The sequence below is a fragment of the Molothrus aeneus genome, chromosome 23 (assembly GCF_037042795.1).
Source record: "Molothrus aeneus isolate 106 chromosome 23, BPBGC_Maene_1.0, whole genome shotgun sequence".
NCBI classification, from domain to species: domain Eukaryota; kingdom Metazoa; phylum Chordata; class Aves; order Passeriformes; family Icteridae; genus Molothrus; species Molothrus aeneus.
In genome coordinates this window covers 2150257-2177705 of record NC_089668.1, presented here as the reverse complement: position 1 = coordinate 2177705, position 27449 = coordinate 2150257, and the positions used below count along the sequence as shown (strand labels likewise).

At 63.1% G+C, this 27449-nt stretch overlaps 1 protein-coding gene across 1 annotated transcript; it reads right to left on the bottom strand.

Moving 5' to 3' along the window:
• Nucleotides 1-764: 764 nt before the first annotated feature.
• COL16A1 (collagen type XVI alpha 1 chain) lies at nt 765-27449 on the bottom strand. Its single transcript, XM_066564805.1, has 71 exons — nt 27409-27449; nt 26454-26566; nt 23894-23956; nt 23661-23778; nt 21872-21995; nt 21514-21789; nt 20970-21050; nt 20402-20533; nt 19476-19529; nt 18061-18096; nt 17694-17720; nt 17120-17182; nt 16947-16988; nt 16817-16861; nt 16218-16253; nt 16019-16081; nt 15864-15908; nt 15680-15775; nt 15508-15546; nt 15210-15254; nt 14581-14616; nt 14267-14386; nt 14151-14186; nt 14035-14070; nt 13884-13958; nt 13714-13758; nt 13595-13630; nt 13450-13503; nt 13012-13128; nt 12882-12917; nt 12665-12772; nt 12434-12577; nt 12309-12362; nt 12166-12207; nt 12047-12082; nt 11844-11897; nt 10896-10964; nt 10758-10802; nt 9997-10023; nt 9852-9917; nt 9715-9768; nt 9588-9641; nt 9459-9512; nt 9318-9362; nt 9115-9231; nt 8446-8481; nt 8215-8289; nt 8052-8096; nt 7719-7763; nt 6575-6628; nt 6422-6475; nt 5790-5843; nt 5617-5661; nt 5472-5525; nt 5348-5383; nt 4780-4842; nt 4577-4648; nt 4086-4139; nt 3962-4006; nt 3709-3753; nt 3570-3623; nt 3436-3489; nt 3302-3352; nt 3054-3143; nt 2923-2958; nt 2774-2818; nt 2504-2692; nt 2283-2349; nt 1995-2171; nt 1068-1145; nt 765-967 (listed from the first exon to the last, which is right to left on the bottom strand). The coding sequence occupies exons 2-71, from the start codon at nt 26527-26529 to the stop codon at nt 765-767; spliced, it is 4842 nt and encodes a 1613-aa protein (XP_066420902.1). The 5' UTR covers nt 26530-26566; nt 27409-27449.

Sequence of the window (27449 nt, the reverse complement as noted above, 5' to 3'; positions counted from 1 at the left end):
AGGGCTGGGATTCCCCTGGCAGTAGGACCGAGATCCCTCCAGGAGCAGGGCTGGGATGGCAAAATTTTCTGGGATTCCAGAAAATCCAAGAGCAGCGCTGGGGTCAGCCTGAGAGTAGGGCTGGCAACCCCACAAGACCACGGGAATTAGTTTGGGATTCCTCCAGAGGCAAGGCTGGGATCCCACCCATCCTAGATCTGGAACTGGGATGAGAGCGGGATCTCTCCAGGAACGGCGCTGGGATACCCCCAAATCACGGCTGGGATTGCCCTGAGACAGCACCAGGATCCCCTGGCATCAGGACTGGCACTCCCCCATCCATCCCAGGGAGCTCAGGGTCACCATGTCCCCAACCAGAGTGGCCCAAGAACCAGCCCGAGCAGCATCCCTTGGTGACAGGCTGGGGATAGGCTGGGGACAGGCTGGGGACAGGCAGGGGAGGAGGCACAGACCCACCCGTGTCCACTCACAGGTGTATTTTTGGGGCAGGATCCACCCGCCCCTGTCATTGCCGTAGAGCTGTACAAGCCCTGAGCCCCCACCATGGGGACAGGGTGGTGACAGGGCTGGGGACAGGCAGGGGATGAGGCACAGACCCACCCGTGTCCACTCACAGGTGTATTTTTGGGGCAGGATCCACCTGCCCCCACCATTGCCTGTACAAGCCCCGAGCCCCCTACCACGGGCACGGCCCCGGCACAGCGGGGGAACAACATGAACAATATTAACAGCAAATCTGGGGGGGCTCGGGGGGCACGGGGGGCTCAGCCAAAGGGACCCTTGACGTTCTTGGGCTGGAAGAGCGGCTGCTCCATGGGCACAGCCCCCAGGCACTCGGCAGGGCTGCAGTGCCCCGTCTTGCCCGGCTGCCCCGTGGCACCGGGAGGGCCGGGGATGCCGGGGATGCCCTGCTGCCCCACGGGGCCCGGGGGACCCATCTTGCCGTAGCCTGGTGGCCCTTGGGGACCTGGAAGAGATGGAGTGAAAGAAAAGTGGGATGACACGGTGAGGGGGTGGCAGCAAAGGTCAGAGTGGGGCTGGGGGCCAGGCAGAGGGAGGGGGCTCACCTGGGGGTCCCGGGGGGCCGCTGTCCCCCATCAGCCCCACGCCCTTCTCGCCTTTCTCTCCTTTGGCACCCGGCTCACCTGGGGGAGAGGTGGAGGGAGAGGAGGGGTGAGAACCTGGGACAGCCACAGCATCCCAGTGCCAGGGACACCGGGAACAGCCCAGGGACACTGGGAATGAACTGGGGACACTGGGAACAGCCCTGGGACACTGGGAATGAACTGGGGACACTGGGAACAGCCCAGGAGCACTGGGAACATTCTGGGGACACTGGGAACACCGCAGGGACACTGGGAATGCCCCAGGGACACCGGGAATGCCCCAGGGACACCGGGAAGGCCCCGGGGACACCGGGAAGGTGCTGCGGACTTTGGGAACACCCCAGGAGCACTGGGAACATGATGGGGACACTGGGAACACCACAGAGACATTGAGAACATCTTGGGGACACCGGGAACACTGCAGGGACAGTGAGAATGCCCAAGGGACATCGAGAACATGATGGGGACACTGGTAACATGCTGGGGACACTGGGAGCACCCAGAGACACTTGGAACACTCCAGGGACATTGAGAACATGATGGAGACAATGGGAACACCCCAGGGACACTGAGAAATATCCCAGGGACATGGGGAAGGTCCTGGGAACACTGGAAACACCCCAGGGACATCAAGAACACGATGGGGACACTGGGAACAGCCCAGGAGCACTGGGAACATCCTGGGGACACCGGGAACACCCCAGGGACACCAGGAACACCCCAGGGACATCGAGAACATGATGGGGACAGCAGGAACACCACAGGGACACCACAGGGACACCGGGAACGCCCCAGGGACATCGAGAACATGATGGGGACACCAGGAATTTTTGGGGACACCAGGAACACCACAGGGACTCCGGTGACGCCCCGGGGAGCAGCGCGTACCCCGCATGCCCGGCACGCCCTGCCGCCCCTCTCTGCCGATCTGCCCCGGCAGCCCCGGGGAGCCGGGGGGTCCCGGCCGGCCGGGCAGCCCGTCCTTGCCGGGGGGACCGGGCCTGCCCGGGGACGCCACCATCTCCACCGGGAAGTGCAGCCGGGAGGTGTAATACGCCATCCGCTCTACGGGGACAAAAACGGGGACAAAAACCGAGCTCAGCCGGCGGGGACACGGCGGGGACAGGGTGGGGACACGGGGAGGGTCACCACCCCCCCCCCCCCCCCCCCCGTTACCATCAAACATCTTGTTCAGCTCCTGGCGGATGAAGCGCTTGACCTCGTCGTAATTGACCACGTCTCCCTGTGGGGACACGAGGGGACACGCCAGGGGCACAGGAGGGGACACGCGAGGGGACACAGGAGGGGACAGGTGAGGGGACACGAGGGGACACGGCCACCAGGCCCGCCACAGGGACATCGTCCTGCCCCCCAGCAGGGTCACCCACTGTCCTTACCATCATGCCCGGGGGTCCCGGCAGGCCGGGGCTGCCCGCGGGGCCCGGCGAGCCCGGGGGTCCCCTCTCCCCCGCGGGTCCCCGCGGCCCCACCAGCCCCATGGAGCCGCTTTTGCCCGGCCCCCCGGGCATTCCAGCTCTGCCCTTCTCCCCGGGGTAGCCGCGCTCGCCGGGAGCTCCAGCGTCACCCTGTGGATGGGAAAGGTCAGTCCTGGTGTGCCGGGACAGCTGTGGTGGCCGTGGTGGCACTGCCAGGTGTCACAGCCTCACCTTCTGTCCGGCTGGGCCCGCAATGCCCGGTTTTCCTGGGGGTCCCTGGAAAACAGGAGCAGTGTGACAGGGGTGTGACCCCACCCAGGCCAGGGGGTGACAAAATCTGTGTCCAGCAGGGCAGAAAGGCTCCAGAGAACCCTGCTCACCTCCTTCCCAATGGGTCCGTCCGGTCCCTGCTCTCCCTACGGGCACAAAGAGGGGCAGCGTGAGGTGGTGACACCACGGGGCCACCCCCGAGGTCCCCACGCTCCAGGGTACAGGGTCCTGCTGTGCTCACCGGTGGTCCTGGGTGTCCCGGGGGTCCCGGCTGTCCTGGCATTCCCGGCAGACCCCGCTCGCCCACGGAGCCACGCTCACCCTTCAGCCCCTGTGGGGAGGAGGGACCGGGAGCACCGGGATCAGGGGGTCCCAAACCCCCAAATCCCCACCCCCAAAGCCCCTGCAGGGAGGAGGGACCAGGAGCACCAGGAGCACCAGGATCAGGGGGTCCCAAACCCCCAAAGCTCCAGCCCTGGCTGTACTCACCACCCCAGCCAGGCCAGCGGGCCCCGGCTGTCCTGGGCTGCCAGGGGGACCCTGGGGACAGAGACAGGGGGGTCAGCTGGGGGTCACAGGTGGTGTCCCCAAGGGATCCCCCCATGATGGGGGCAGCAACTTACGATGAGCCCTGGGGGTCCCTGCCGGCCTTGGGGTCCCATGGGTCCGGGGTCACCCTGAGGAAGGCAAGGTGAGGATGAGGAAGAAGAGGGGATGGTGACAAGGGGGTGCCCGGGGTCACCCAGGCCTCGCTCACCTCAGCTCCCGGCCGGCCCATGCTGCCCGGGGGGCCGGGTTTGCCACAGTCACCCTAAAAGGAGAAGGGACAGTGAGGGGAGTCCTGGCCAGGCCTGAGGTCCCTGCGGATGTCACCAGGCAGTATCACCAGGGCTCACCTTCGGTCCTGGCAGCCCTGGGTGTCCTGTCTTGCCCTTGAAGCCCTGGAGAGAGAAAAGAGCTGGGTGGGGGTGCCAAGGTGATGCCCGGTGACCCTGACCCTGCAGTGCTGGTCCAGGGCCACCACCCTCAGCTCGGTGTCAGCAGGAACATGACAGGGAACAGTCCTGGCTCAGGGGAGCCTGGCTTGGCTGAAGGGACATGCCAGGCACGGAGCACTAGCGAGAGGTGACAAGGAAGGCTGTCACTCACCGGAGGACCCATCATCCCTGGTGGCCCGGGGGGACCGGGGTCACCCTGGGGACAGAGAGAGACAGGGGTTGGGGGTGTCCTGGGGGGTGCAGGGTGGCTGCCCCCCACCCAAACCCAGCCTCACCCTCAGCCCTGGCTTGCCATCCTTGCCATCCAGTCCTTCCAAGCCAGCAGGGCCCTGTGGGGACAAGGTGACAGTGACAGAGGGAGGGAGGCATTGGGGAGCTCTGGGGGTGCCTGAGGGACTTGCTCAGGGCACCCCAGGCCATGGGAATAGATCCCAGGAATGGGAACAGGTCCCTGGGGATGGGAACAGGTCCTTGGGAATGGGAATGGGTCCCTGGAGATGGCAACAGGTCCAGGGGATGGGAACAGACCCCAGGGGATGGGAACAGATCCTTGGGAATGGGAACAAGTCCCTGGGGATGGGAACAGGTCCTTGCAAATAGGAACAGATCCCCGGGAATAGGAAAAGATCCTTGGGAACGGGAACAGATCCCTGGGAGTGGAAACAGACCCCAGGGGATGGGAACAGATCCTTGGGAATGGGAACAAGTCCCTGGGGATGGGAACAGCCTCAGGAGCACCTGAGGGTGGCACATGGGGGGGTCATACCTGGATTCCGGGGGGTCCAGGGGGCCCGGGGGGCCCTGGCATCCCCGTGGGGCCCCGCATGCCCTCGCTGCCCTGCAAGAGCCACAGGAGGTCACAGGCAGGGCCACCAAACCCGGTCCCAGCCCGAGGGACAGGTGGGGACAGCACGGAGCCACTGCCCGGTGGCACCTGCGGCACTCACCTTCTCTGAAGGTGGCACTCACCTTCTCTGCCACAGGCCCTGGTGGCCCGGCTGGACCAACCTTTCCTGGGAAACCAGGAGGGCCCTGAAGAGGAGAGGGGTGCTGAGTGAAGGGGGATCCCAGCCCATAAATCCCGCTCTTTCCCGGCTTGATTTTATGGGATTGATCTGGGGCTGCTCCCTACTCCTCAGCCCACTCGTGTCCCCCTTGTGGAACCCCCTGTCCCCATCCCTGGTGCTGTGGGGACATGGGGACACACAGCCAGGAATGAGATCTATCTCCCAGGGTGCTGGAATTCCCAGAAGGATTTACTCAGAATTCTCAATGGAGTGCACTCAGAATTCCCAGTGGGGTTTACTCAGAATTCCCAGTCGGATTTACTCAGAATTCCCGGCGGGATTGACTCAGAATTCCCAGTGGGATTTATTCAGACTTCCCAGTGGGATTTACTCACAATTCCCAGCAGGATTTACTCAGAATTCCCAATGGGGTTTACTCAGAATTCCTGGTGGGGTTACTCAGAACTCCCAGTGGGGTTTACTCAATTCCCAGTGGGATTTACTCAGAATTCCCAGTGGGATTTACTCACCGGTGGTCCCGGGAAGCCAGGCTGGCCCTGGAAACCCTGAGGAGAGACAGGAGCTGAGCTGGACCCCACAGCCCATGGTGAGGGGGGGGCTCCTGGGGGTCCTGTCCCCTTTGGGGACACTCACCTGGTCCCCCTTCTCTCCGGCACTTCCTGGCAGCCCACGCTCACCCCTGGGACCCTGCAAAGAGATGGGATGGGGTGGTGGGAGCACCCCGAAACCCCCCCAGCCACCCCCCTCCCTCCCCACAGCCCCCGGGGGGGGCACCTACCGCTGGCCCCACGGGACCGGGCAGCCCGTCCACGCCGGGGGGTCCCTGGGAAGGACGGGAATGGGATCAGGTGGAGGCGGATGGGAGGTGCCAGCCCCGGTGCCCACGGAGAGGGGGCACCTGGGGGAGCCCCCCGCCCCACTGCCCCCAGAGCGGGGCCCTGAGGGACTCACCAGCTCCCCTTTCTCGCCGGGGGGACCCACGTAGCCTCGCTCGCCTTTGATGCCCTGCGAGGGGAGGGACAGGGTGGGAATGTGGGGCATGGGTGGGATTTGGGGCATGGGGGGAATTTGGGGTACAGGTGGGATTTGGGGCCTGGGAGGGATTTGGGGCATGGGAGGGATTTGGGCATAGGTGGAATTTGGGGTACAGGTGGGATTTGGGATATGGGGCATGGATAGGACATGGCACTGGGATGTGATTTGGGGCAGGGATGGGATATGGGGTACAGGTGGGATTTGAGGTATGGATGGGATATGGGGCATGGGTGGGATTTGGGTTACGGGAGGAATTCAGGCTACGGGCAGGATATAGCATATGGGTAGGATTTGGGGCATGCATGGGATTTGGGACATGGGTGGGATTTGGGGTACATGTGGGATGTGGGGCAGGGATGGGATTTGGGGCATGGATAGGACATGGCACAGGGATGGGATTTGGGGCATGGGTGGGGTTTGGGGCATGGGTGTGACATAGGGCATGAACAGGACTTTCCACATGGGTGGGATTTGGGGCAGGGGTGGGATTTGAGGCCGGGTTGGGGCATGGGGGCTGGCAGGGGCTGCCTGGTCCCCCCAGCACTCACAGGAAGGCCGGGGGGCCCCGTGGCCCCGGGGTATCCGGGTTGTCCTGGAGGTCCCTGTGTGTGAGGATGACATTGAAGCACCTGCAGCGCCCCGGCCAGGTGCCACCCCATGGGCCACCAGTGTCCCCTGTCCCCTGGTCCCACAGCACTCACCGGCTCCCCCTTGGCTCCAGCCAGCCCGGCAGGGCCACGCTCCCCTTGCAGACCCTTGGTGGGGAGAAGAGAGGAGATGCAGGAGGGTCCTCCCAGAGCCCCTCCCAGGGCTGTGCCCACCTGGCAGCAGGACCTGGGCACAGCCCGTGGGCTCGGTGACCTCTGCCAGCCTGCTGGGACCTGCCTGGGCTCCCTCCACCCCTGCAGGCACCGGGGTGGGTGCCCAGGCGTGGTGGGGACGCTCAAACCCTGGTGCCATGGAAATGCCAGCCCTGGGGGGGCTGTGTGGGGTGCCCAGGTCTGGCTGCAGCCCTCAGCTCCAGCCTGGTGCTCCCCGTCCTCCCAGGGTGACACAGGGACAGCCTGGGGCGCCACGGGGTGGGTTAGTGGGGTGATGTGGCACCGAGGGGACAGAGAAGGACAGGACACGCTGGCACACCGCAGAGCACGGCCCACAGAGAGCCCCAGAGAGGCCCTGGGGTGACGGTGACATTAGTGGACGAGGGGACACGAGCAGGAGCGCGGGATCCTCCGAGAGCCGCCGGCACAGCCCCGCCACCAGCTCCTGTGGGCAGTGAGCAGGGGGCAGCAGGAGGGTGGAGATGGAGGTGGAGGGGAGGATGAGGATGGAGATGAAGATGGAGATGGAGGTGAGGATGAAGATGGAGATGAAGATGGAGATGGTGGTGGAGGTGAGGATGAGGATGGAGATGAAGATGGAGATGGAGGTGGAGGCTGAGTGACCACACAGGAGTGACCAGAGGAGGAGCTCAGGCCGCACACGGGATCCTCCTGGTGTCCCTGGTGGCCATCAGGGGAGCTGTGACAGGGTCACCTGGCCCAGGTGGCACCTCCCTGGAGCCACACCAGCTCCCGCGGTGCCGAGGGGACCCAGCAGGTGGCGAGTGCCACCACCAGGTCCCTGAGCTGAGGAAGATCATCCCCAAATCATCCCAGACAAATCCGGGCCCGCCGGGACCCCCTGCTTTGGGATGGAGGAGCGGGAATGGTGGGATGGAGATGGAGTGGAAGGGGAGGCGCAGCTGTGCTGGGCTGTCCCCAGCAGGGACAGGGACAGGGGACACAGCCAAACCAAGCGGCAGCGACACAAGGGGCACAGAGCGGAGCCGTGCTGGGTTCTTACGGGCAGTCCGGGGGCGCCCGGCGTTCCGGGAAAGCCTGGGGGGCCCTGAGGGGAGAAACAGGGAGGTCACAGCTTGGAAAAGGAGCTGGGGAGCCTGGCCTGAGCCCTGGGGGTGCCACAGAGCTCCTGCTCCACCTCCGGGCTGGCAGCAGCGTCACCTCCTTCTCCAGCCTCCCTGGGGACATCCGTGGGGACATCCGTGCCGTGCCATGTCACACCTCACCACGGCCATGGCCCTCTGCCTCAGGGCAGGGTGCCAGGTCCCTTTGGCAACCTTTGCTTTGAGGGGCTCTGAGCCCCCCAGACCCCCCCAGCCCGGGTAGGGGTACTCACAATGGGTCCGGGTGGTCCTGGGGGTCCACGCAGCCCTGGGGAGCCCTGAGGTGGGGATGGAGGTGCCAGGTGTGACCACCGAGGTGGGCACAGCACCACGGGACGTGGCACAGCGCCCAGGAAGGGCTGGGCTGGCAGGGAGGATGGGTCGGGGCTCACCCACCTGCTCTCCTCGCTCTCCTGGCATCCCCGGCGCTCCCGGCAGCCCGGGGTGACCCGCGCAGTCAGGGCTGTCACCCTGCGGAGGGTGGGGACACGTCAGCACACCGAGGTGGCGCTGCCACCCACGCTGAGCCCTGCCAAGCCCCCCCAAAGCCCCCACGGTGCTGGGTGCCCGGCAGGGGCCGTCCCTGGGCACCAGGACTGGTTAAACAATTTAATTCTTGCCACTCACCCGCGCCTCCTCCGCTCGCGGGAACTGCGCAAGGCACTGCAAGAGAGCCCCGGAGTCACCCAGCGCGACAAAGGACCCGCCTGTCCCTCCTCCCTGGCATCCTCCCTGGGGCTGTGCCCACGTTCCCAGAGGGGCCAGTGTCCCCAGAGGGCGACACTTCCCCCAGATCCCACCAATTCCAATTCCCCGGTGTCGCAGACACGTTTGATGAAAAATCTTTCTGCCAGGATTTTTTTTTTCTCCTGAGAAGCTGAGAGGCCTCAGGAACAAAATGTAACCAATGGTTATCTGCTGCTGTGGAATGCAACAGGTGCATCTGGGATTGGGCTCATGTGGTTGTTTCTAATTAATGGCCAATCACAGCCCAGCTGTCTCAGACTCTCTGGTCAGTCACAAGATTTTATTATCATTCTTTTCTATTCCTTGCTAGCCTTCTGATGAAATCCTTTCTTCTATTCTTTTGGGATAGTTTTACTATAATATATATCATAAAATAATAAATCAGCCTTCTGAAACATGGAGTCAAGATTCTCATCTCTTCCCTCGTCCCCATCCCCTTTCTCCCCCTCCACCCCAACTGCCACCAAATCCAATTCCCTGGGACTTGGGGGCGTCTCTCCAACCCCACCCCGCACATCCTGGCACCCAAATCCTCACTCAGAAACTCACCCTGGCACAGTTCTCACTGCCAGGGGCGCCTGGCATGCCTCCATCCCCTTTCTCCCCCTCCACTCCCTCAGGAGCTTCCAGGGCTGCCTGCAGCTGGGCACAGTCCCCGCAGAGAGTCTGGAAAAGGGGGGGAAAAGGGGAGTCAGGGGGTGCCCTGAGGGGTCCCCAAAGGCAGGAGGGTGACCCCGTCCCCACCCTCTCACCTTCAGCACCTCGATGTTCCTCTCAGCCATGACGGCCAGAGGTCCCTGGAAGAGAGGGAGGGATGGAGGGAGGGATGGAGGGAGGGATTGTCCCCGCCATGGGGACAGGGGGACATTGCCACGGGAATTGCCACCACCTACCAGGTCTCCAGCTGGTCCAGGCAGTCCGGGCAGGCCGTTGTGTCCTGGCATTCCCTAAATCCCAGGGGAATATTCAAACCCTGCCCTGAAAGCTCAGGATGGGCCCCGCTCCCCTCTCCCAGCGCTCACCTGGCGACCGGGGGCACCGGGCGGCCCGGGGGGACCAGGAGCTCCAGGAGGGCCCTGAAAGACCCCAAAAACCAATCAGAGAGGGGTGAGGGGTGAGGGGTGAGGGGGTGACAGGCGTGGCACCGACCTGAGGGCCAGGCTGGGGCTGCCAGGACATCCCAGTCCATAATCCTGGTGCTCCCTGGGGGTGAGAGAATCCCAGAGGGTGGAACGGGGCTGGGGGTGCCCATGAGGGTGGCACGGTGCCAGGGGGGTGACACTCACCGGCATCCCGTTGTAGCTGGGGTCCTGGCGGGGGCTGGAGGGGCAGGAGCACTCGCCAGGGTCTCCCTGTGGGCACAGGGGGTGAGGGCAGGGTGGGTTTGGGGTGGCACGGGGGGCACGGCTCCACCCGGACACCCCCACTCACCTTCTCTCCTTGGGCACCCTTCTCCCCCTGCCAGAGGGAAACAGAGATGGGTGTTAGAGCATTAATTAAGGGCCAATCACAGTGAGGGCAACCCCCAGTGCCCCCCTGTCACAGACACATTTTATGGAAAATCCCTTTCCTTAGGATTTTTCCTCCTGAGAAGCTGAGAGGCCTCAGGAACAAAATGCAAACATTGATTATCTGCTGCTGTGGAATGCAACAGCTGCATCTGGGATTGGGCTCATGTGGTTGTTTCTAATTAATGGCAAATCACAGCCCAGCTGGCTCGGACTCTCTGTCTGAGACACAGGCCTCTGTTATCATTCCTTCTTTTTCTATTCTTAGCTAACCTTCTGATGAAATCCTTTCTTCTATTCTTCTAGTATAGTTTTAATATATTATATTATATTGTATTGTATTGTATTGTATTGTATTATATTATATATGTTTTATATAAATTATATATTATATATAATTCTATAATATTATTATAGAATTATATATATTATATGTATTATAATATACATTAAATATATATTATATATATATAATATAATACATATTAATATATTATATAATATATATTATATATAATATAATACATTATATATATTTAATGTAATATATACCATAAAGTAATAAATCAAGCCTTCTCAAACATGGAGTCAGATCCTCGTCTCTTCCCTCATCCTGGGACCCCTGTGAACACGGTCACACCCCCCACACCCCTGGCACCCCCTCCTGGCACCCCCCTCACCTACCGGCTGCCCGCTGGAGCCAGGGAGCCCCCGCTGCCCCTCGGGGCCCTGCGAGGAAGAGGAGGGTGAGGGAAGTGCTTGGCTGCACCAGGATCAAGGTGCCAGCAGGGTGGCACTGCCCACCCCCAGGGCAGGACCTACCGGTGGCCCTGTGACGCTGCTCCCTGGTGGCCCAGGGGGTCCCGTGGCACCTTTGGGGCCCGGAGAGCCCTGCAGAGGAAGGACAGCAGGAATGGGGAGCAGGGGTGTTGAAGATTGCAATGAAAGATGTTTTCTATAACCATCTGCATGGCAGATTGCCTTGGTCAAGTGGGCAGTTTGCCTTATCTCTCTCTCTGAGTGACCACAGTCACACCTCCCTTGGGAGGGGACATTGCTGATAACAGCTCTGGAATGTCCCTGCATGGCTGATAAGAACTACAGCATCCCATTGGCAGATGGGAGCCCAGAGGGAGGAGCCAAGCATTCCTACCTGGATAGAATCTGAGATTTCAAACATTCCTTCCTGGATATAATCTGAGATTTCAAACATTCCTACCTGGATATAATCTGAGATTACAAACATTCCTACCTGGATATAACCTGGAGATTTCAAACATTCTTAACCAGATATACTCTGGAGATTCTGGAACACCAGCACGGCTTCTGCACTGGATTGCCCAGAGGAACAGCAGCTGCCTCTTGCCCTGGATCTGCAGAGGCAGAGACTGCACCTTTCTCCAGGATCCCTGCTCCAGCAGAACCAGCCCTGGCACTGCAGGAGGGCTGAGCCACAATTCCAATGGTTCTGCTGCCACCAGCCTGACCCACAGGGTGTCAGGCTGGGTTCTGACTCTGGCACTGTTGTTCTAGTGTACTGCATTGTTCATTTTATCCTTTTTATCCTTTTATTTTTTTCTTTTCCCTATTAAAGAACTGTTATTTCCTGCTCCCATATTTTTTGCCTGAGAGCCCCTTAATTTAAAGTTTATAGCAATTCAGAGGGGTGGGGAGGGTTCACATTCTCCATTTCAGGGGAGGCTCCTGCCTTCCTGTGTGAGACAGGAGACACACCAAGGGCACACCGAGGGCTGGGGGACGCTCCCTTACCTTGGCACCTTTCTCTGCTGCCATCCCTGGGGGTCCCTGCGGTCCTGGGGGGCCCTGGGGGCAGGACAGGGTGTTGGTTCCCCCTCCATGGAGGGGACAATGCTGTCCCCAGAGCCACCACGAGGCACACAGAGGGCTGGCAGGGGTGTGACCCCATCAGCCAGGGCTGGGCACCCCAAAAGCCCACCCCAAACTCTACTCACAGGGGGTCCAGGGGGTCCGGGGCTCCCGGGGTCTCCCTGGGGAAAGCAGAGGGTGTGAAAGGCACCAGAGCCACCCGGCAGGGGACAGCAGGGGACAGCACAGGCACCCCAAAACCCACCTGTGGTCCTGGCTGGCTGATCCCCCGAGGTCCTGGCTCACCCTATGGACACAGAGGGGCAGGGAGGTGTCCCCAGGACCCCACTGGGGACACAGAGGGGACACTGAGCTGTCCCCAGCACCCCACCCCTGCACCCCACTCACCTGCAGCCCCTTGGGCCCGGCAGGACCCCGCACCCCCGGCAGCCCCGGCTTGCCCTAAAACACAGCAGGGTCACCCCGAGGGCACGGTGCCAGGGGCTCTGTGGCCATGGGGAGGGGACACTCACGGGTCTGCCAGGCTGCCCGATGCCCGGCGGGCCCTGCTCCCCTTTGGGCCCAGCTTTTCCTGGGATGCCCACGGCTTTTCCCGGGATGCCCTCGGCGTCCAGGAGGTGCCCAAGCATGGCGGGGTGAGGCTCACATGGTTCTCCCTGCAGGGAGGGGACAGGAGAGTGACAGAGGGGTGGGTGGCACTGCAGGGACAGGGTCCAGCTGCCCAGAACTGGGGCTGTCCTCACCTTGTTACCTTTAGGACCGGCTGGTCCCCTGATGCCAGGCTCACCCGCCAGCCCTGGGACACCAGCCATGCCCGGCGTGCCCGGGTCCCCCGGGCTGCCAGCGTCACCCTGGCAAAGAGAGGGGACAAAGGTGGCGTGGGGAGGGAGGGGACACACAACACACAGAGGTCACAGTGCCCTCTGTCACTGCTGAGCCACCCCGAGCCCCTCTGCTCACCTTCTGTCCCTTGTCACCAGCCTCGCCGGGTCTGCCCTGGGGAAACGCAGCAAGGGGTCAGGGTGGGGCATCCCCCCCAAAAACGGGCACGGGGGGCACGGGGGGCACGGGGGGCACGGGGGGCACTCACCGCTCTGCCCGGGGGGCCAGCAGGACCCCTCTCACCCGGTGGCCCCGGCACTGCCACCACTGTCGCTGTCCCTTGGAGGGCTTGAGGGGTGGGAGGGCACTGCCCGCATTGGTCACCCTGCAGGGGGACATCCTGGCTGGGAGGTGGCCTTGGGGACCTGGACACGGCCCCCTGACCTCTCCAACCCAGATTTCAGCAGGGACAGGGCAGGGACAGGGCAGGGACAGGGCAGGGAGAGAGCAGGGACAGAGCAGGGAGAGAGCAGGGACAGAGCAGGGACAGGGCAGGGACAAGACAGGGACAAGGCAGGGACAAGGCAGGGACAGAGCAGGGACAGAGCAGGGACAAGGCAGGGACAGAGCAGGGACAGAGCAGGGACAGGGCAGGGACAGGGCAGGGACAGGGCAGGGACAGGGGTGTCCCCAGTGCTGCACCCACCTTCTCTCCCTTGAGCCCCCTCACACCTGGGTCTCCCTTCTCTCCTGGCATTCCCTGCACGGAGAATCCACAGCACAGGTGACACCACGGTCCCCAAAACTCAGCTCTGACACCCCAGACCCACCCCCACAGTGTCCCCACTCACCGGCCTGCCCGTGGGTCCCACATGGCCACTGTCCCCCTGAAAGAGAGCAGGGCCAGGATCAGAATTAGGCTCGGGATCAGCCAAGCCTGGGATGTCCAGAGGGGACAGGGGTCACTCACCTTGTCACCCTTGATCCCGGCCAGCTCGGACAGCCCCTCCTGGCCCTGCTGGACACACGTGTGGTCACTGTCCCGGCACCCAGAGCATCCCAGGTTGTCACCCTGCCCAGGTGACAACACCCAGGTCCCAACCCCAGCCCGGGACAGGGGGGTCCCTCCCCGCCGCTCACCGGCAGCCCCGGCTCCCCCTCGAGGCGCAGCGCGGCGAGGACGCGGAGATGATCGCAGGGCTGGCACGAGTCCCCCTGGTGGGGACAGCAGGGGACAGCTCAGGGGCTGCAGTGGCCGAGCAAGGGGTGGCACGGAGGGTCACACACTCACCTTGTCGCCTTTCATGCCCTGGATGCCGGGATCGCCCTGAGAAGGAAAAGCAGGAGATGGGCGCTGGCTCGGTGTCGCCCAGGTGGGGACAAGCCAGCCCAGCCCGTGTCACCTACCCTGTCCCCTTTGGGTCCTGCGGGGCCGGGTGTGTCCTGGGAAGGGGGAAACAGAGGGAACATCAGGGATGCTGAGGTGACACCGCTCTGCCCCCCATCCCCGGGTTCAGACTCACCGAGATCCCGTCCCTGCCGGGCGCTCCGGGCTCCCCCCGCGGCCCCGGCTGGCCGGGAATTCCGGGAATTCCGATGGCACCGAGCGTCCCCTCGGCGGGACACGCCTGGCACGGCTCGCCCTGCCCGGTGACAGCAGTGACACAGAGCCTGTGGTGGCCCCCAGGACGTCCCAGGCAGCCCCAGGGCCGGGGATTGTGCCCGTGGCCACCGTGTCACCGTACCCGTGGTGTCACCGTACCCGTGGTGTCACCGTGTGTCACCGTACCCGTGGTGTCACCGTGTGTCACCGTACCCACCCCGTCACTGCACCCACCTTGTCTCCTTTCGGCCCCAGTGCGCCGGGGGGACCCTGCAGGAGCAAAGCGGGGACGGGGCTGCTCCAGGGAGGCCACGCTGTGCCCCAGCAGTGCCACCCTGCACCCTCAGCTGGCCACCAGCCCCGTCATGGGTGATGCCGGCCCCGAGCAACGCTCCCGGTTTTCCCAAAGCTCCCTCTTTTCCCAAAGCCCTCTTGGCTCCTGGTTTTCCAAAGCCCTCTCGACTCCCACTTTTCCCAAAGCCCTCTTGGCTCAGCTCCCTCTTTTCCCAAAGCCCTCTCGACTCCCACTTTTCCCAAAGCCCTCTCAGCTCCCACTTTTCCAAAGTCCTCATGGCTCCTGCTTTTCCCAGAGCCCTCTCAGCTCCCATTTTTCCAAAATCCTCTCAGCTCCTGCTTTTCCCAAAGCCCTCTCAGCTCCCTCATTTCCCAGAGCCCTCTCAGCTCCCGCTTTTCCCAAATCCCTCTCAGCTCCCACTTTTCCCAAGTCCTCTCAGCTCCCTCATTTCCCAAAGCCCTCTCAGCTCCTGGGCTCTGATCCCAGCCCCTCTCTGGCCAAGCAGCCCCAACCCCGAGCCAAAAACCCGGCCCTGACCCCGGCTTTGGCTCCTGCCTCTGCTACTCACGGGTGTCCCAGGCGATCCTCCGGGTCCAGGAGCTCCCGGGCTGCCCTGGAGCCAGAGATGGGAAATCCTGAGCTCAGCCAGGGGACACCACAGCCCTGGGTGTGACACCCCTGTCCCCATGGGGGTGACACCACAGCCCTGGGTGTGACACCCCTGTCCCCCCGGGGGTGTCCTGCCCCCCAAGCCAGGTCCTTGGGCCACCCACAGTGGTTGAGGTGCAGCTCAGCTCTGGTGGATCCAGCTCTGGATGGGATTCCCAGCACTGGGGCGCACCTGGGACCCCTTTCCCTGCACTCACCTTCTTTCCCTTCGGACCTGGAGGGCCACCAGGGTCACCCTGAAAGGGACAAAGGGAGGTGTTAACCCTGCTGGGGTGCCGTGGCCAGCCAGCTCTGGCTGTGGGGTGGCACCTTGCCCTTCCCATGGCAATGCCCACCGTGGGGACACCACCCTGGCACAGGGCTCCTCACCGGCTTCCCTGGAATGCCAACCCCTGGAGAGCCTGGCATGCCCGGGGGTCCTGGTTCACCAGCCAAACCCTCTGGTCCCACGAGGCCGGGGTCACCCTGCAGGACATTGAGGGGAGGGTGGCCGTGCTGGCAGTGCCACCAGGTGCCCCATGTCCCCCCTGTCACCCCCAAACCCCCCTGGTACCTTCTGTCCCTTGGGTCCCACCACGCAGATCTCTCCGGGCCGGCCCTGCCAGGAGGGGAGTGGGGTCTGAAGGCTCCTGTGGCCAGACCCCCCTGGCCTGGGGGATGCCCAGGGGGTGCCCAGGGGGTGCCCAGGTACCCCCCAGCACTACTCACATCACGCCCAGGGCGCCCGGGCTTGCCCTGCAGGCCCCCGTCACCCTTCTCACCCTTCTGGCCCTGCAGGACAGACAGATGTCACCTCTGGTGTCACCTGTGGTGTCACCCAAGGTTGGTACTGGCAGGTCCTGGCACCTCTGCCACCATCCCAGGTGTCCCTCCTGCCATGCCAGGACCCCAGGTGGGCTGGACTCACCTTCTGCCCCTCAGTGCCAGCCAGGCCTGGGAGTCCCTGCACAGGAAAAAGGGGACAAAGAGGGTGCCCAGGTGGGCTCGTACAGGTGCCCAGGTGGGCTCCTGATGAGGGTGCCCAGGTGAGCTCCTGCAGGGTGCCCAGGTGGGCTTGGGTGGGTGCCCAAGTGGACTCATGCAGGTGCCCAGGTGGGCTCGTGATGAGGGTGCCCAGGTGGGCTCATGAGGGTGCCCAGGTGGGCTCATGCAGGGTCACCTCCTGCTCCTCTCATGCCCACACGGAGCTGGACCCGCAGAGCTGGACCCCCCATCCCATCCCAGGGCAGGGGGACCCCCGCAGTGCCCCCACAGTGCCCTCACAGTGCCCCCACAGTGCCCCCAGAGTGCCCCCGCAGTGTCCCCGCAGTGTCCCCACAGTGTCCCCATAGTGTCCCCACAGTGTCCCCATAATGTCCCCACAGTGCCCCCGCAGTGTCCCCGCAATGCCCCCACAGTGTCCCCACAGTGTCCCCATAGTGTCCCCACAGTGTCCCCGCAGTGTCCCCGCAGTGTCCCCGCAGTGTCCCCATAGTGTCCCCACAGTGTCCCCGCAGCGTCACTTACCACCTGCCCACGCTGCCCCTTCTCACCCCGCGGCCCCTCGGCACACTGGGAGGAAGAGGAGGAGGAGGAGGAGGTGAGAGGGCAGGGAGGGATGGGGAGGGGCTTTGGGGAGGGTTTGGGGGGGTCTCACCTGCACGGGGCCATCGGGGTGGGTGCGCACACAGTCCATGCCCTGCGGAGGGGGGAGGTGGCTCAGGGACAGGGTGGGGGCTTTGGGGGCACAGGGGCACCCCCAGGGCGTCCCTGTGTGCCAGGGAGCCAGCAGGAGGGGACAGGCAGGACAGGGACACCGGGGACACTCACACGGTCACCCTTCTCCCCTTTGCCACCCGCCGCGCCAGGGAGGCCCCGCTCGCCCTTGGTGCCCTGCAAGAGAGGGAGGGAGGGAGGGGGGCAAAGGGGCACGGGGTGGGTGAAAAACGGGCACAGGGTGGGGGAAAAATGGGCACAGGGTGGGTGACAAATGGGCACAGGGAGGGTGAAAAATGGGCACAGGGTGGGTGAAAAATGGGCACAGGGTGGGGGACAAATGGGCACAGGGTGGGGGACAAATGGGCACAGGATGAGTGACAAACGGGCACAGGGTGGGTGAAAAACGGGCGCAGGGAGGGTGACAGACACAGGGTGGGGGACAAACAGACACAGGGTGGGGGACAAACAGGTACAGGGTGGGGGACAAACAGACACAGGGTGGGGGACAAACAGACACAGGGAGGGGGACAAGTGGGCACAGGATGGGTGGAAATGGGCACAGGTGACAGACACAGGGCGTCCCCATGTCCCCGTGTGTGCCCACAGCTCCGGGCAGGGATGCTCTGGCACAGCATCCCCACATTCCTGCGGGAGCGCTGGGTGTCCTGGGAGGTGACAAACCAACCTTTGGACCTGGGGGACCGAGGGTGACCTGTGGACACAGGAGAAAGGTGTCCCCCAAGGTGGCAGCAGCAGAGCCCTGAGCCCAGCACAGTCCCCACTGTCCCAGCACTCTGTCCCCAAGTGCCTCCATGGGGCATGAGGTGTCCCAATGGCTGCCACCCCCTGCCATCCCCCCAAACCCCAGCCAGAGGTTGCTGTAGGAATGGGGCCACATCTGGAAAGGATCAGGGGCCTTCCAGATGTTGTAGGGCCTGGAGAACCTGTGGGGTCATGGGGGGCTGGTGACAGCACCCCGGTGGCTTTTGCCACCCCCAGGTCACAGCCCAGCCTGGCCAGCTCGGGGTCCCCATGGCCGGTGCCACACTCACATTTCCTGGTGCCACCTGGGGCGAGCAGGGAGGGCACTGGAAGAGACAGGGATGGGAGCTTGGGGCAGCTGCACGCACTGCCCCTGGCACCCCAAACACCAGGCACCCCAAATGCCAGAGCACCCAAAGACCAAGAGCACCCCTAAACCCCACAGCGCCCCTAAACCCCACAGAACTCCAAAACTCCACAATGCCCTAAACCCCACAACAATCCAAACCCCACATCACCCCCAAACCCCAGAGAACCCCTAACCCCACAGAACTCCAAAACTCCACAATGCCCCAAACCCCATAACACCCCAAAACCCCACAGCACCCTCAAACTCCACAGCAACCCCCAAACCCCACAGCACTTCCAAACCCCACAGCACCCAAAACTCCACAATGCCCCAAAACCCCACAGCAGCCAAAACCCACAGCACCCAAAACCCCACAGCAGCCAAAACCCCACAGCACCCCAAACCCCACAGCACTCCCAAAACCCCCGTGAACCAAAACCCCAGAGCTCCCTAAACCCCAGAGCATCCAAAACATCACAGCACCCCCAAAACCCCAGAGCACTCCAACCCAGAGCACCCCAAACCCCACAGCATCCACGGGACTGGGGACACCCATGGGACTGAGGACAGGCAGGATGTGGCTCTGTCCCCAAGACCTCCAGCCCCATCGATGGAGTGACAAAATGATCTTTGTCTCCTTAAAAAAGCTCAGAAATTTATCTCCTTAATTAGTTGAAAAGACACCTCATAGGACTTGGGGGACTTCCCCTCAAACTTAAGGATGGCCAATTGGACAGAAACCAAAAAACTGCCTGAGCAATTTACTAGAAAAAGAAGAGAACAAAGACACTAATTGCTTTTGTGAGGTGTTTTACCAAGAGCAAGAACCTTTTGCACCTGGCTCGGTTTTTCTCTGTAAAGAATTATTTTATTTTGCCTTTTACTAAAACTTTTTTGTTTCCACCACTCCCACAGAAGCCACCCTGCTGATTTTATACCTTCTAATTTAGCTGAGCTATCTTGGGTGTGAAATAGATCTCCAAGAGCTTATGAGACCATGTATCACCCCCCACCCTGATCTGCACCCTGGGACCATCACCACGGGGATGAGGCATCCCAGAAACATTCAGGGATGAGGAACAGGAGCTCTGGAGACATTTCCCAGCTCTGGCAGTGCTCTGGAGTCGCTCGGAGGGAACAAAGAGGCCCTTGGCCAGAGCTGGGATGGCTCCAGCAGCAGCACGGAGCCAGTGGGGCCTCAATCCCTGCTCGGGGGGAGCAGAGCAGCCGCTCCTCACGGCGTCCCTGCAGCGCTGGGAGATCCCAGATTGGCAGGGACAGAGGCAGCCAGGGTGTGGGACAGAGGGTGGCACCGTGGGTGGCACTGGAAGGGGAGCAGGGCTGGCACACGCTCACCTTGTCCTTGGCATCATCCCTCAGGCTGCTCCTTCCCGAGGCTCTGCCCGGCTCCTGCAGGGAGGGAAGAGCTGGTGCTGGCACCTGCCTGGAGCATCCCAGCCCTGTCCGTGAATCCTGGGTTTGTCCTGCTCAGGAAGCCAGGGAGGAGGAGGAGGCAGCGGTGGCACCTTCCTGTCCCTCAGCCCCTCGGGTCACACACACCTCCCTGCCCAGGTGGGACCGGGACCTCCCTGCCCAGGTGGGACCTTCCTGTCCCTTGTCCCCTCAGGTCACAGACACCTCCCTCTCTCCCTCCCTCCCTCCCCAGCTTCAAACTGGAAAAAGTAAGGAAGGATTTTCCAGGGGCTGGAGCAAGGTGGCTGCACCGGCCAGGTATGGGATGGGGATGGGGATGGGGACTGGGATAGGAACGGGGATGGAAACAGGGATGGGGACTGGGATGGAGATGGAGATGGGATGGGATGGGATGGGATGGGATGGGATGGGATGGGATGGGATGGGATGGGATGGGATGGGGACTGGGATGGGATGGGATGGGATGGGATGGGATGGGATGGGATGGGATGGGATGGGATGGGATGGGATGGGATGGGATGGGATGGGATGGGATGGGATGGGGACTGGGATGGGATGGGATGGGGATTGGCTTGGGGATGGACTGGGATGGGGATGGGGACTGGGAATGGGGACTGGGATGGGACTGGGATGGAGATAGGAACAGACATAGGAATGGGGATGGGGACTGGGATGAGATTGGTGATGGAGATGGAGCTGAGCTCGGGGATGGGGACTGGGATGGACTGGGATGGGGATTGGCTTGGGGATGGACTGGGATGGGGATGGAGATGGGAACAGGGGCCGGGATGGGCACGGGGTGAGGATGGAGACTGGGATGGGGCTGGGGTGGCACTGGCAGAGCTCACGGTGCCCAGCGGCTCCTCCAGGCAGAAGCAGCGGGTGAACACCCTGCCCTCGGGCTGCGGCACCATCTCGATCAGGTTGCTGCTCTGCATCAGCTCCGCTTGCCGGCGGGTCTTGGGCGTTTCTGTCTGGCACTGCAGGGAGACAGCAGGGTCACGGGGAGGCTGCCGGGGGACAGCCAGCTCCTGGGGACGGGCAGCACGAGGCGGTGACACAAAGGGGACAGACCTGCCCTCACTGCGCCTCAGTTTCCCCTGTGGGGAAAACCCTGAGTGTGGACAGGACAGCTCCAGGGTCTGCGGTTGGGGTGGAGACACTTAGGGGTGCTCAGGGGTGCTCAGGGTCACTCAGGAGCACTCAGGGGCACTCAGGGGCACTCAGGGACACTCAGTGGCACTCAGGGATGCTCAGGAGCACTCAGGAGAGCTCAGTGGCATTCAGGAGCACTCAGGGGCACTCAGGGGCACTCCTGGGCCCTGAGGGACACTCGTTGGCACTCAGGGACGCTCAGGGGCACTCAGGGATGCTCAGGGGCACTCAGGGACACTCAGTGGCATTCAGGGCACTCACCCCGCTGGCCGAGATCTCGCAGCACCCCTCCTGCCTGGCCAGCTCGGCGTCGCAGTAGATCTGAGCTTGCTGGATGTCAAACTGCAGCAGGACACGGGTGACAGGTCAGGGGTGGCCCTGACACCGCAGGCAGAGCCAGGGGCACTCATTGGCACTCAGGAGCACTCAGGGGCACCCATTGGCACTCAGGGGCAGTCAGGGGCACTCATTGGCACTCATTGGCACTCATTGGCACTCGGGGGCGCTGACACAGGGGCACTCATTGGCACTCATTGGCACTCAGGGGCACTCATTGGCACTCAGTGACACTCATTGGCACTCATTGGCACTCATTAGCACTCATTGGCATTCATTGGCACTCAGTGGCACTCAGGGGCACTCAGGGGCACTCGGGGACACTCATTGGCACTCAGGGGCACTCATTGGCACTCAGTGACACTCAGGAGCACTCAGGGGCACTCAGGGGCACTCGGGCACTCATTGGCACTCATTGGCACTCACTGGCACTCATTGGCACTCAGGGGCACTGACCCCTCCGACTCACCCTGACCGGGGTGCCACGCACGGCGTCCAGCCCCAGGAAGGCGTTGCCCTCGGGTGCCAGGGCTCTCCGCGGCCCCAGCGGCTTGGAGGCGATGGAGGCGCAGTCCAGGTGCACAGACACGGCGTGGCCCTGCACGGCCACCACCACCTTGTGCCAGCGCCCGTCGAACAGCGACGCCACCGCCTTGCCCGCGAAGGTGGCGCTGACGAAGCTGGCACCCGGTGCCCGCGCCTGGAACTCCAGGCTTCTCTCGGGGCCGTGCACGGACAGGGAGAGCTGGGCACAGAGGGGACAGTGGCGCGCTCAGGGACGGCTCCTGCTCATTCCTGGGGTGTCCCCCCATGTCCCCGGGGTGTACCTGGGGGTATCCCTGGCGGTCGGTGACCTGGAAGAGGTACCAGTGCTCCCCGGTGCTGTTCTTCTTCAGCAGCAAGGTGAGGACCAGGGTGAAGGTGGGGGGCAGCCCCCGCGGGAACACCTGCCTGTGGGGACAGCTCTTGGGGTGCTCTGGGGACGGAGCTGGCACCCAGGAGGGTGGCACCCATCCGTAGGGCACTTACAGGTGGTGGCACCATCCCAGCAACCCCAATGGGTCCTGCCATGAGCTGTGCCCACCGGTGGCACCCATCCGTAGGGCACCTACAGTGGCAGCACCACCCCAACAACCCCCTGTGGGTCCTGCCATGAGCTGTCCCCACCGGTGGCACCCCAGATGGCATCACAGTGGGTTCTGCCCCTCACTGTCACCCCTGCTGGTGTGGCTGCAGCTCTTATCCCAAAATTTTGTCCCAGGGCAGCCAGGAAATGCATCCATCATCCCCAGGGAGGCCCTGGCAGCCTTTCCCAGCTCTCCCACAGCCCATTCAACCACTGGAAATATTTGCTCCGGGCTCCGCTCCGCTCCCAGCCTTGGCTCCGCACCCGCAGCTTTCCAAGCCACTGCTCTGGAGCTGGACCAAGGGATGGGCACTGGGACAGGGCCAGCGGTGCCCTCTGCTCTCCATGGGGCACGGGGACACCCTGACAGGGCGCTGAGGTGGGTGGGCACCCATGGGACCTCACAGCCTGGGCTGTGCCCATCTCCAGACTCCCCAAAGCTGGATTTGGGATGCCCCAGCCAAGAGCAACACCAGTCTGGATTCTCCACCATCCACCCGCAGCCATCCAAGGATTTGGCTGCCCAGGCTGGATCTCCTGGCCCTCTGGAGAGCCCCATGCCCGGCACAGCTCTGTGCCAGCCCCGGGGCAATGTGGGGACACGCCACAGCCATTTCCTGCAGGAGCAGCTCCCAAGGACATGGATCTGCTCCCGCCCTGCCACGCTGCACTGTCCCTGCCAGCCCTGGCAGCGCGGGCACTGAGGGGACAAGGGCCAGGCCCCGTGTGCCCCCCAGCAGCCCCCCACACACCCGGCAGTGCCTGCTCAGAGCCTCTGGAGCTCGTCTGGACCCTGCAGGCTCTGCCAAGAGCAACCACAGATCAGCCACAGAGCCCTGCTTGCGCAAGGCTTGGCCACCAGCCAGCAGAGCCCTGGCAGCCTGGGGTTTCCTTTCGAGGAGAAAGGTGTTGGGGCAGCCTCGGGGTCCTCAGTGTCCCCAGGGGTGACACGGAGCTGCCTGGCATCCCTGGCATGAGCTAAGGGCAAAGCCCACCCAGTGTCGCAGACATCTTTTATGGAAAATCCTTTCCTTAGGATTGTTCCTCCTGAGAAGCTGAGAGGCCTCAGGAACAAAATGGAAACAATGGTTATCTGCTGCTGTGGAATGCAACAGGTGCATCTGGGATTGGCCTCATGTGGTTGTTTCTAATTAATGGCCAATCACAGCCCAGCTGGCTCGGACAGAGAGCCACAAGCCTTTGTTATCATTCTTTCCTATTCTATTCTTAGCCAGCCTTCTGATGAAATCCTTTCTTCTGTTCTTTTAGTATAGTTTTAATATAATATATATCATAAAATAATAAATCAAGCCTTCTCCAACATGGAGTCAGATCCTCGTCTCTTCCCTCATCCTCAGACCCCTGTGAACACCCAGCTGCATCCAGACCCCAAATTTACACCTGGAGGAGTTTTGGGTCACCTGAGGGTCACTCAGGGCCACCCCACAGGTCACCCAAGGCCACCTGAAAGGTCACCCAGGGTCACTCACTGCGTGGGCTGGACCAGGGGCACGGTGCCCAGGCGCAGCACCACCGGCCCCCGGGCACTGCGGATCTTCTTGACCGACGAGATCTTCAGCAGGTCAAACCTTTTAACCAGGTTAAAACCTGCAGGACAGAGCAGGGGACATGAGACCTGGCCCTGGCACAGGTGACAGTCCCCAGGCAGGTCACAGAGCCCATCCTGGGGTGTCAGAGGATCCCTGAGAGGGCCTTTCCTTACCTGTGACATTCTCGTACTTGTCCCCAACCAGATCCTCGTCCCAGAGCGGCGGGCACAGCTCTCCTGTGAGGCAAACCAGCACATCACTGTCACTGCCGTGTCCCCAGGCACGGTGGGATGAGCAGGGTGGCACTGCACAGAGCTCCCCAAGCCCTGGAGCGTCTGGGGGTGCTGCCAGGAGCCAGCCCCAGCTTCCCGAGGCAGCGCTGACCAAGCAAATCCCAATCGCGGGAGTCGGGAGGAGGAGGCTGGAGTGCTCCAGGAGCAGCTGGGAGGGGACAGAGCTTCAGAGGGGACAGAGATTGGGAGGGGACAGAGCTTCAGAGGGGACAGAGATTGGGAGGGGACAGAGCTTGGGAGGGGACAGAGACTGGGAGGGGACAGAGCTTCAGAGGGGACAGAGATTGGGAGGGGACAGAGCTTGGGAGGGGACAGAGACTGGGAGGGGACAGAGCTTTGGAGGGGACAGAGCTTGGGAGGGGACAGAGACTGGGAGGGGACAGAGCTTCAGAGGGAACAGAGATGGGAGGGGACAGAGCTTCAGAGGGAACAGAGATTGGGAGGGGACAGAGCTTTGGAGGGGACAGAGGTTGGGAGGGGACAGAGATTGGGAAGGGACAGAGCTTGGGAGGGGACAGAGATTGGGAGGGGACAGAGCTTGGGAGGGGACAGAGCTGGCGCTGCTGCCTCCCACAGGTGAAACGCTTTCCCAGCCCTGGCTGCTTTGCCTGCAGACAGCCCCGCGGCTGCAATCAGCGTCAGGAGACTGGGACGGCTGCCAGGGACACCCACAGCGCCATCGACATCTGTCCCTTCCTGCCCCTTCCCGGTGACAGCTCAGAGCCGGTGGCCCTCGGGGACAGGCGTGAGGGTCCAGCCCGAGGCTGAGGAGCAGGAAATGCCGTGTCAGCAGCGGTCACGGGGGTGCTGCTGCTGCTGCTTGCAGGGATAAATCCCAGCCCCGGCAGCACCGAGCCACCTCCAGATGCGCCAGATGTTGGGAGGTGCGAGATAAAGGAGTAAACAAGGGGGGAGGGAAGGATTGGTTTTGTCTCCATGCAGAGCGGCCCTGGAGCAGGATGGGCACCAAAGATTCTCCCATCCCTTCCTAGGATGTTCCTGGGGGTCTCTGACGCCCTCCAGACCCTCCCCACTTCTGTCAGGAGCTTGGCACCACCGTGGCTTGTGGCCCAGGCTGACCAGGAGCCAGCAGCGATGTGGGGACATGCCTGGGCCAATGTTACAGCAGAGAATGTCACAGCCAGGGCAGTGTCCCCTCCTGCCGGCGCTGACATCACCCTCAGCAGGGCAGGGGACACCAAGGAGCCTAAACCACCCCATGCCATCGCTCTGCAGCCTCTCCCAGCACTGGGAAGGGAAAATCCTGCCTGTCCAACCGTCTGTCCCTTAGGAAAGGCCAGGACACACGAGCCCACACCGTGCCGGGCAGCAGGAGCAGGTGACAGTGACAGTGACAGTGACAGTGACAGTGACAGTGACAGTGACAGTGTCAGTGTCCCCTCCCAGGCAGACCCCGCGGGCCGAGCCACCGCTCCACCCCCACCGAGCCTGATGCAACCCCGGTGTCGCTTCCAGCGGCTCCTCCCCCGGGGCCCGGGGCTCATCCCACACCGGGACCCATCTCTGTTCCGGTCCCTGTTCCCATCCCTGTTTCCATCCCTGTTCCCATCCCTGTTCCCATCCCTGTTCCCTATCCCTATTCCTATCCTTGTTCCCCCATCCCTGCTCCTTGTCCTTGTCCCCATCCCCGTTCCCCCATCCCTCTCCCCATCCCTGCTCCCATCCTTGTTCCCTGTCCCTGTCCCCATCCCTGTTCCCTGTCCCTGTTCCCTGTCCCCATCCCTGTACCCCCATCCCTTTTCCCATCCTCATTTCCCCATCCCTGTTCCCCCATCCCTGTTCCCTGTCCCCATCCCCATTCCCCAATCCCCATTCCCCCATCCCTATTCCCTATCCCTGCTCCCATCCCTGTTCCCAACCCCATCCCTGTTCCCTGTCCCCATCCCCATTCCCCAATCCCCATTCCCCTATCTCTGTTCCCTATCCCTGCTCCCATCCCTGTTCCCATCCTCTGCCACCATCCCCGTGTCCCCAGCTGCACCTGGACCCTCCCCAGCCCTCCACCACGGTGTGGGTCATGGCCAAACCTCCCTCGGGAGCTCCGTGCATCCTCACCCTGCCCTGTCCTGGCTCACCTGCCCCGCCTGGACCCGGCTCCAGCCGCGCTGTCCCGGCTGTCACCGAGTGTCCCCAGAGTGGCCCAGCCCCATCCATCCCTGCCCATGGCCAGGCTGTGGGGGCGGTGTTGGGGTGTCCCGGGCTGGCTCCCCGCAGCCGGGATCACTCGGATCTGCTCTCCCTGGCCCCCTGCCCACGGGGGATGCTGAGCAAAGCCCAGAGCTCAGTCTGGAGCCATCACTCGGGTCCTGGCACAGCTCACAGTGTCTGTCATCTCTGCCCTGCCACCCCTGGCACTGACCCAGCTGTGGCAGGGACAGAGGAGGAGGGAGGTGGCTCCCAAGCCCCCGCTGGTCCTTACCTTCTGCTGGCAGCAGCTCCATCCCCTGGCAGGCGCTGAGGAGCCCGGCAAGCACCAGGGCCCAGAGACTGCTCATGGTGCCTGTGGCAGAGGCTCAGGGCCCTCAGGGCCACCTGCAAGGGAGAGACCCCGAGATGGGCACCTGGTGGCCCATGAGGTTGCCCACACCAGGGAAGCCACCAGCATGGAGTGGCACTGACCCTCCTGGCCATGGCTCGGTGATGTTTTGGGGGGGTCACTGTGGCCCCCATCCCTCTGCTCCACACCCAGCCCAAGCTGCAGCATCCCAGCATCCCTGGGTGTCAAAGGCCAGCACCCGAATTTACTCCAAACACTCAACAATTTACTCCAACAATTCAGTGACTGGAGCTCCCCAGAGTGGAACCGGGTGTACCCGCCCGGGAAGGGCTCAGCACCTCCCGTTCCATCTCCCGGTCCCGTGTGGATCCCCGGGGGTGTCCCTGCAGGTCACCCCGACCTGGCCTCCCTCCTGCTTCCTGCCACGAGGCAAGCTGGGGCTGCAGCGGGGCCCGGAGCCGGGACAGACGGACACCCTCGGCTCCGGAGCTGCTACCGGAGCGGGACATCCCCGTCCTTCACCCACGCACAGCCCCCGGCACCCCCGGCAGCGGGGCCACCCCTGCCCTGCCTGCCCGGGGCTCTCTGGCACCCCCAGCTCTTCTTTCCAGCCCCCCTTCACCGCTTGTCTCTTGTGCTGCCCCTCGGCTCCGCTGGCCTGGCACTGCCCTCGCCCACCCCCGCAGCTCCCCCCGGCCGCTCCCCGCCTTCCCCGCGCCGCACCCTCCGCACCGGCGGGTCCCCGCGGCCCCGGGGCGTGATTCACGCCGGGGATTAACGGGGAATCCCCCCTCGTCCCGTCCCGTCCCGTCCCGTCCTGTCCCGCCGCAGGGCCGGGGCTCCGTCCGCCCCCGGTGCGGCGCTGCCCGGGGCTCACCTGCGCGGGGCTCGGCGGGGACGGGGCTCTGCGGGGGTGCG

Coding starts and splice junctions, on each gene's coding strand:
- COL16A1 (XM_066564805.1), bottom strand. CDS start 26,529: ATGAGCAGTCTCTGGGCCCTGGTGCTTGCCGGGCTCCTCAGCGCCTGC. Junction 13,504..13,594: donor TGGGACCCACGGGCAGGCCG/GTGAGTGGGGAC, acceptor TTCTCCGTGCAG/GGAATGCCAGGAGAGAAGGG. Junction 4,843..5,347: donor CTGGCTTCCCGGGACCACCG/GTGAGTAAATCC, acceptor TCTCCTCTTCAG/GGCCCTCCTGGTTTCCCAGG.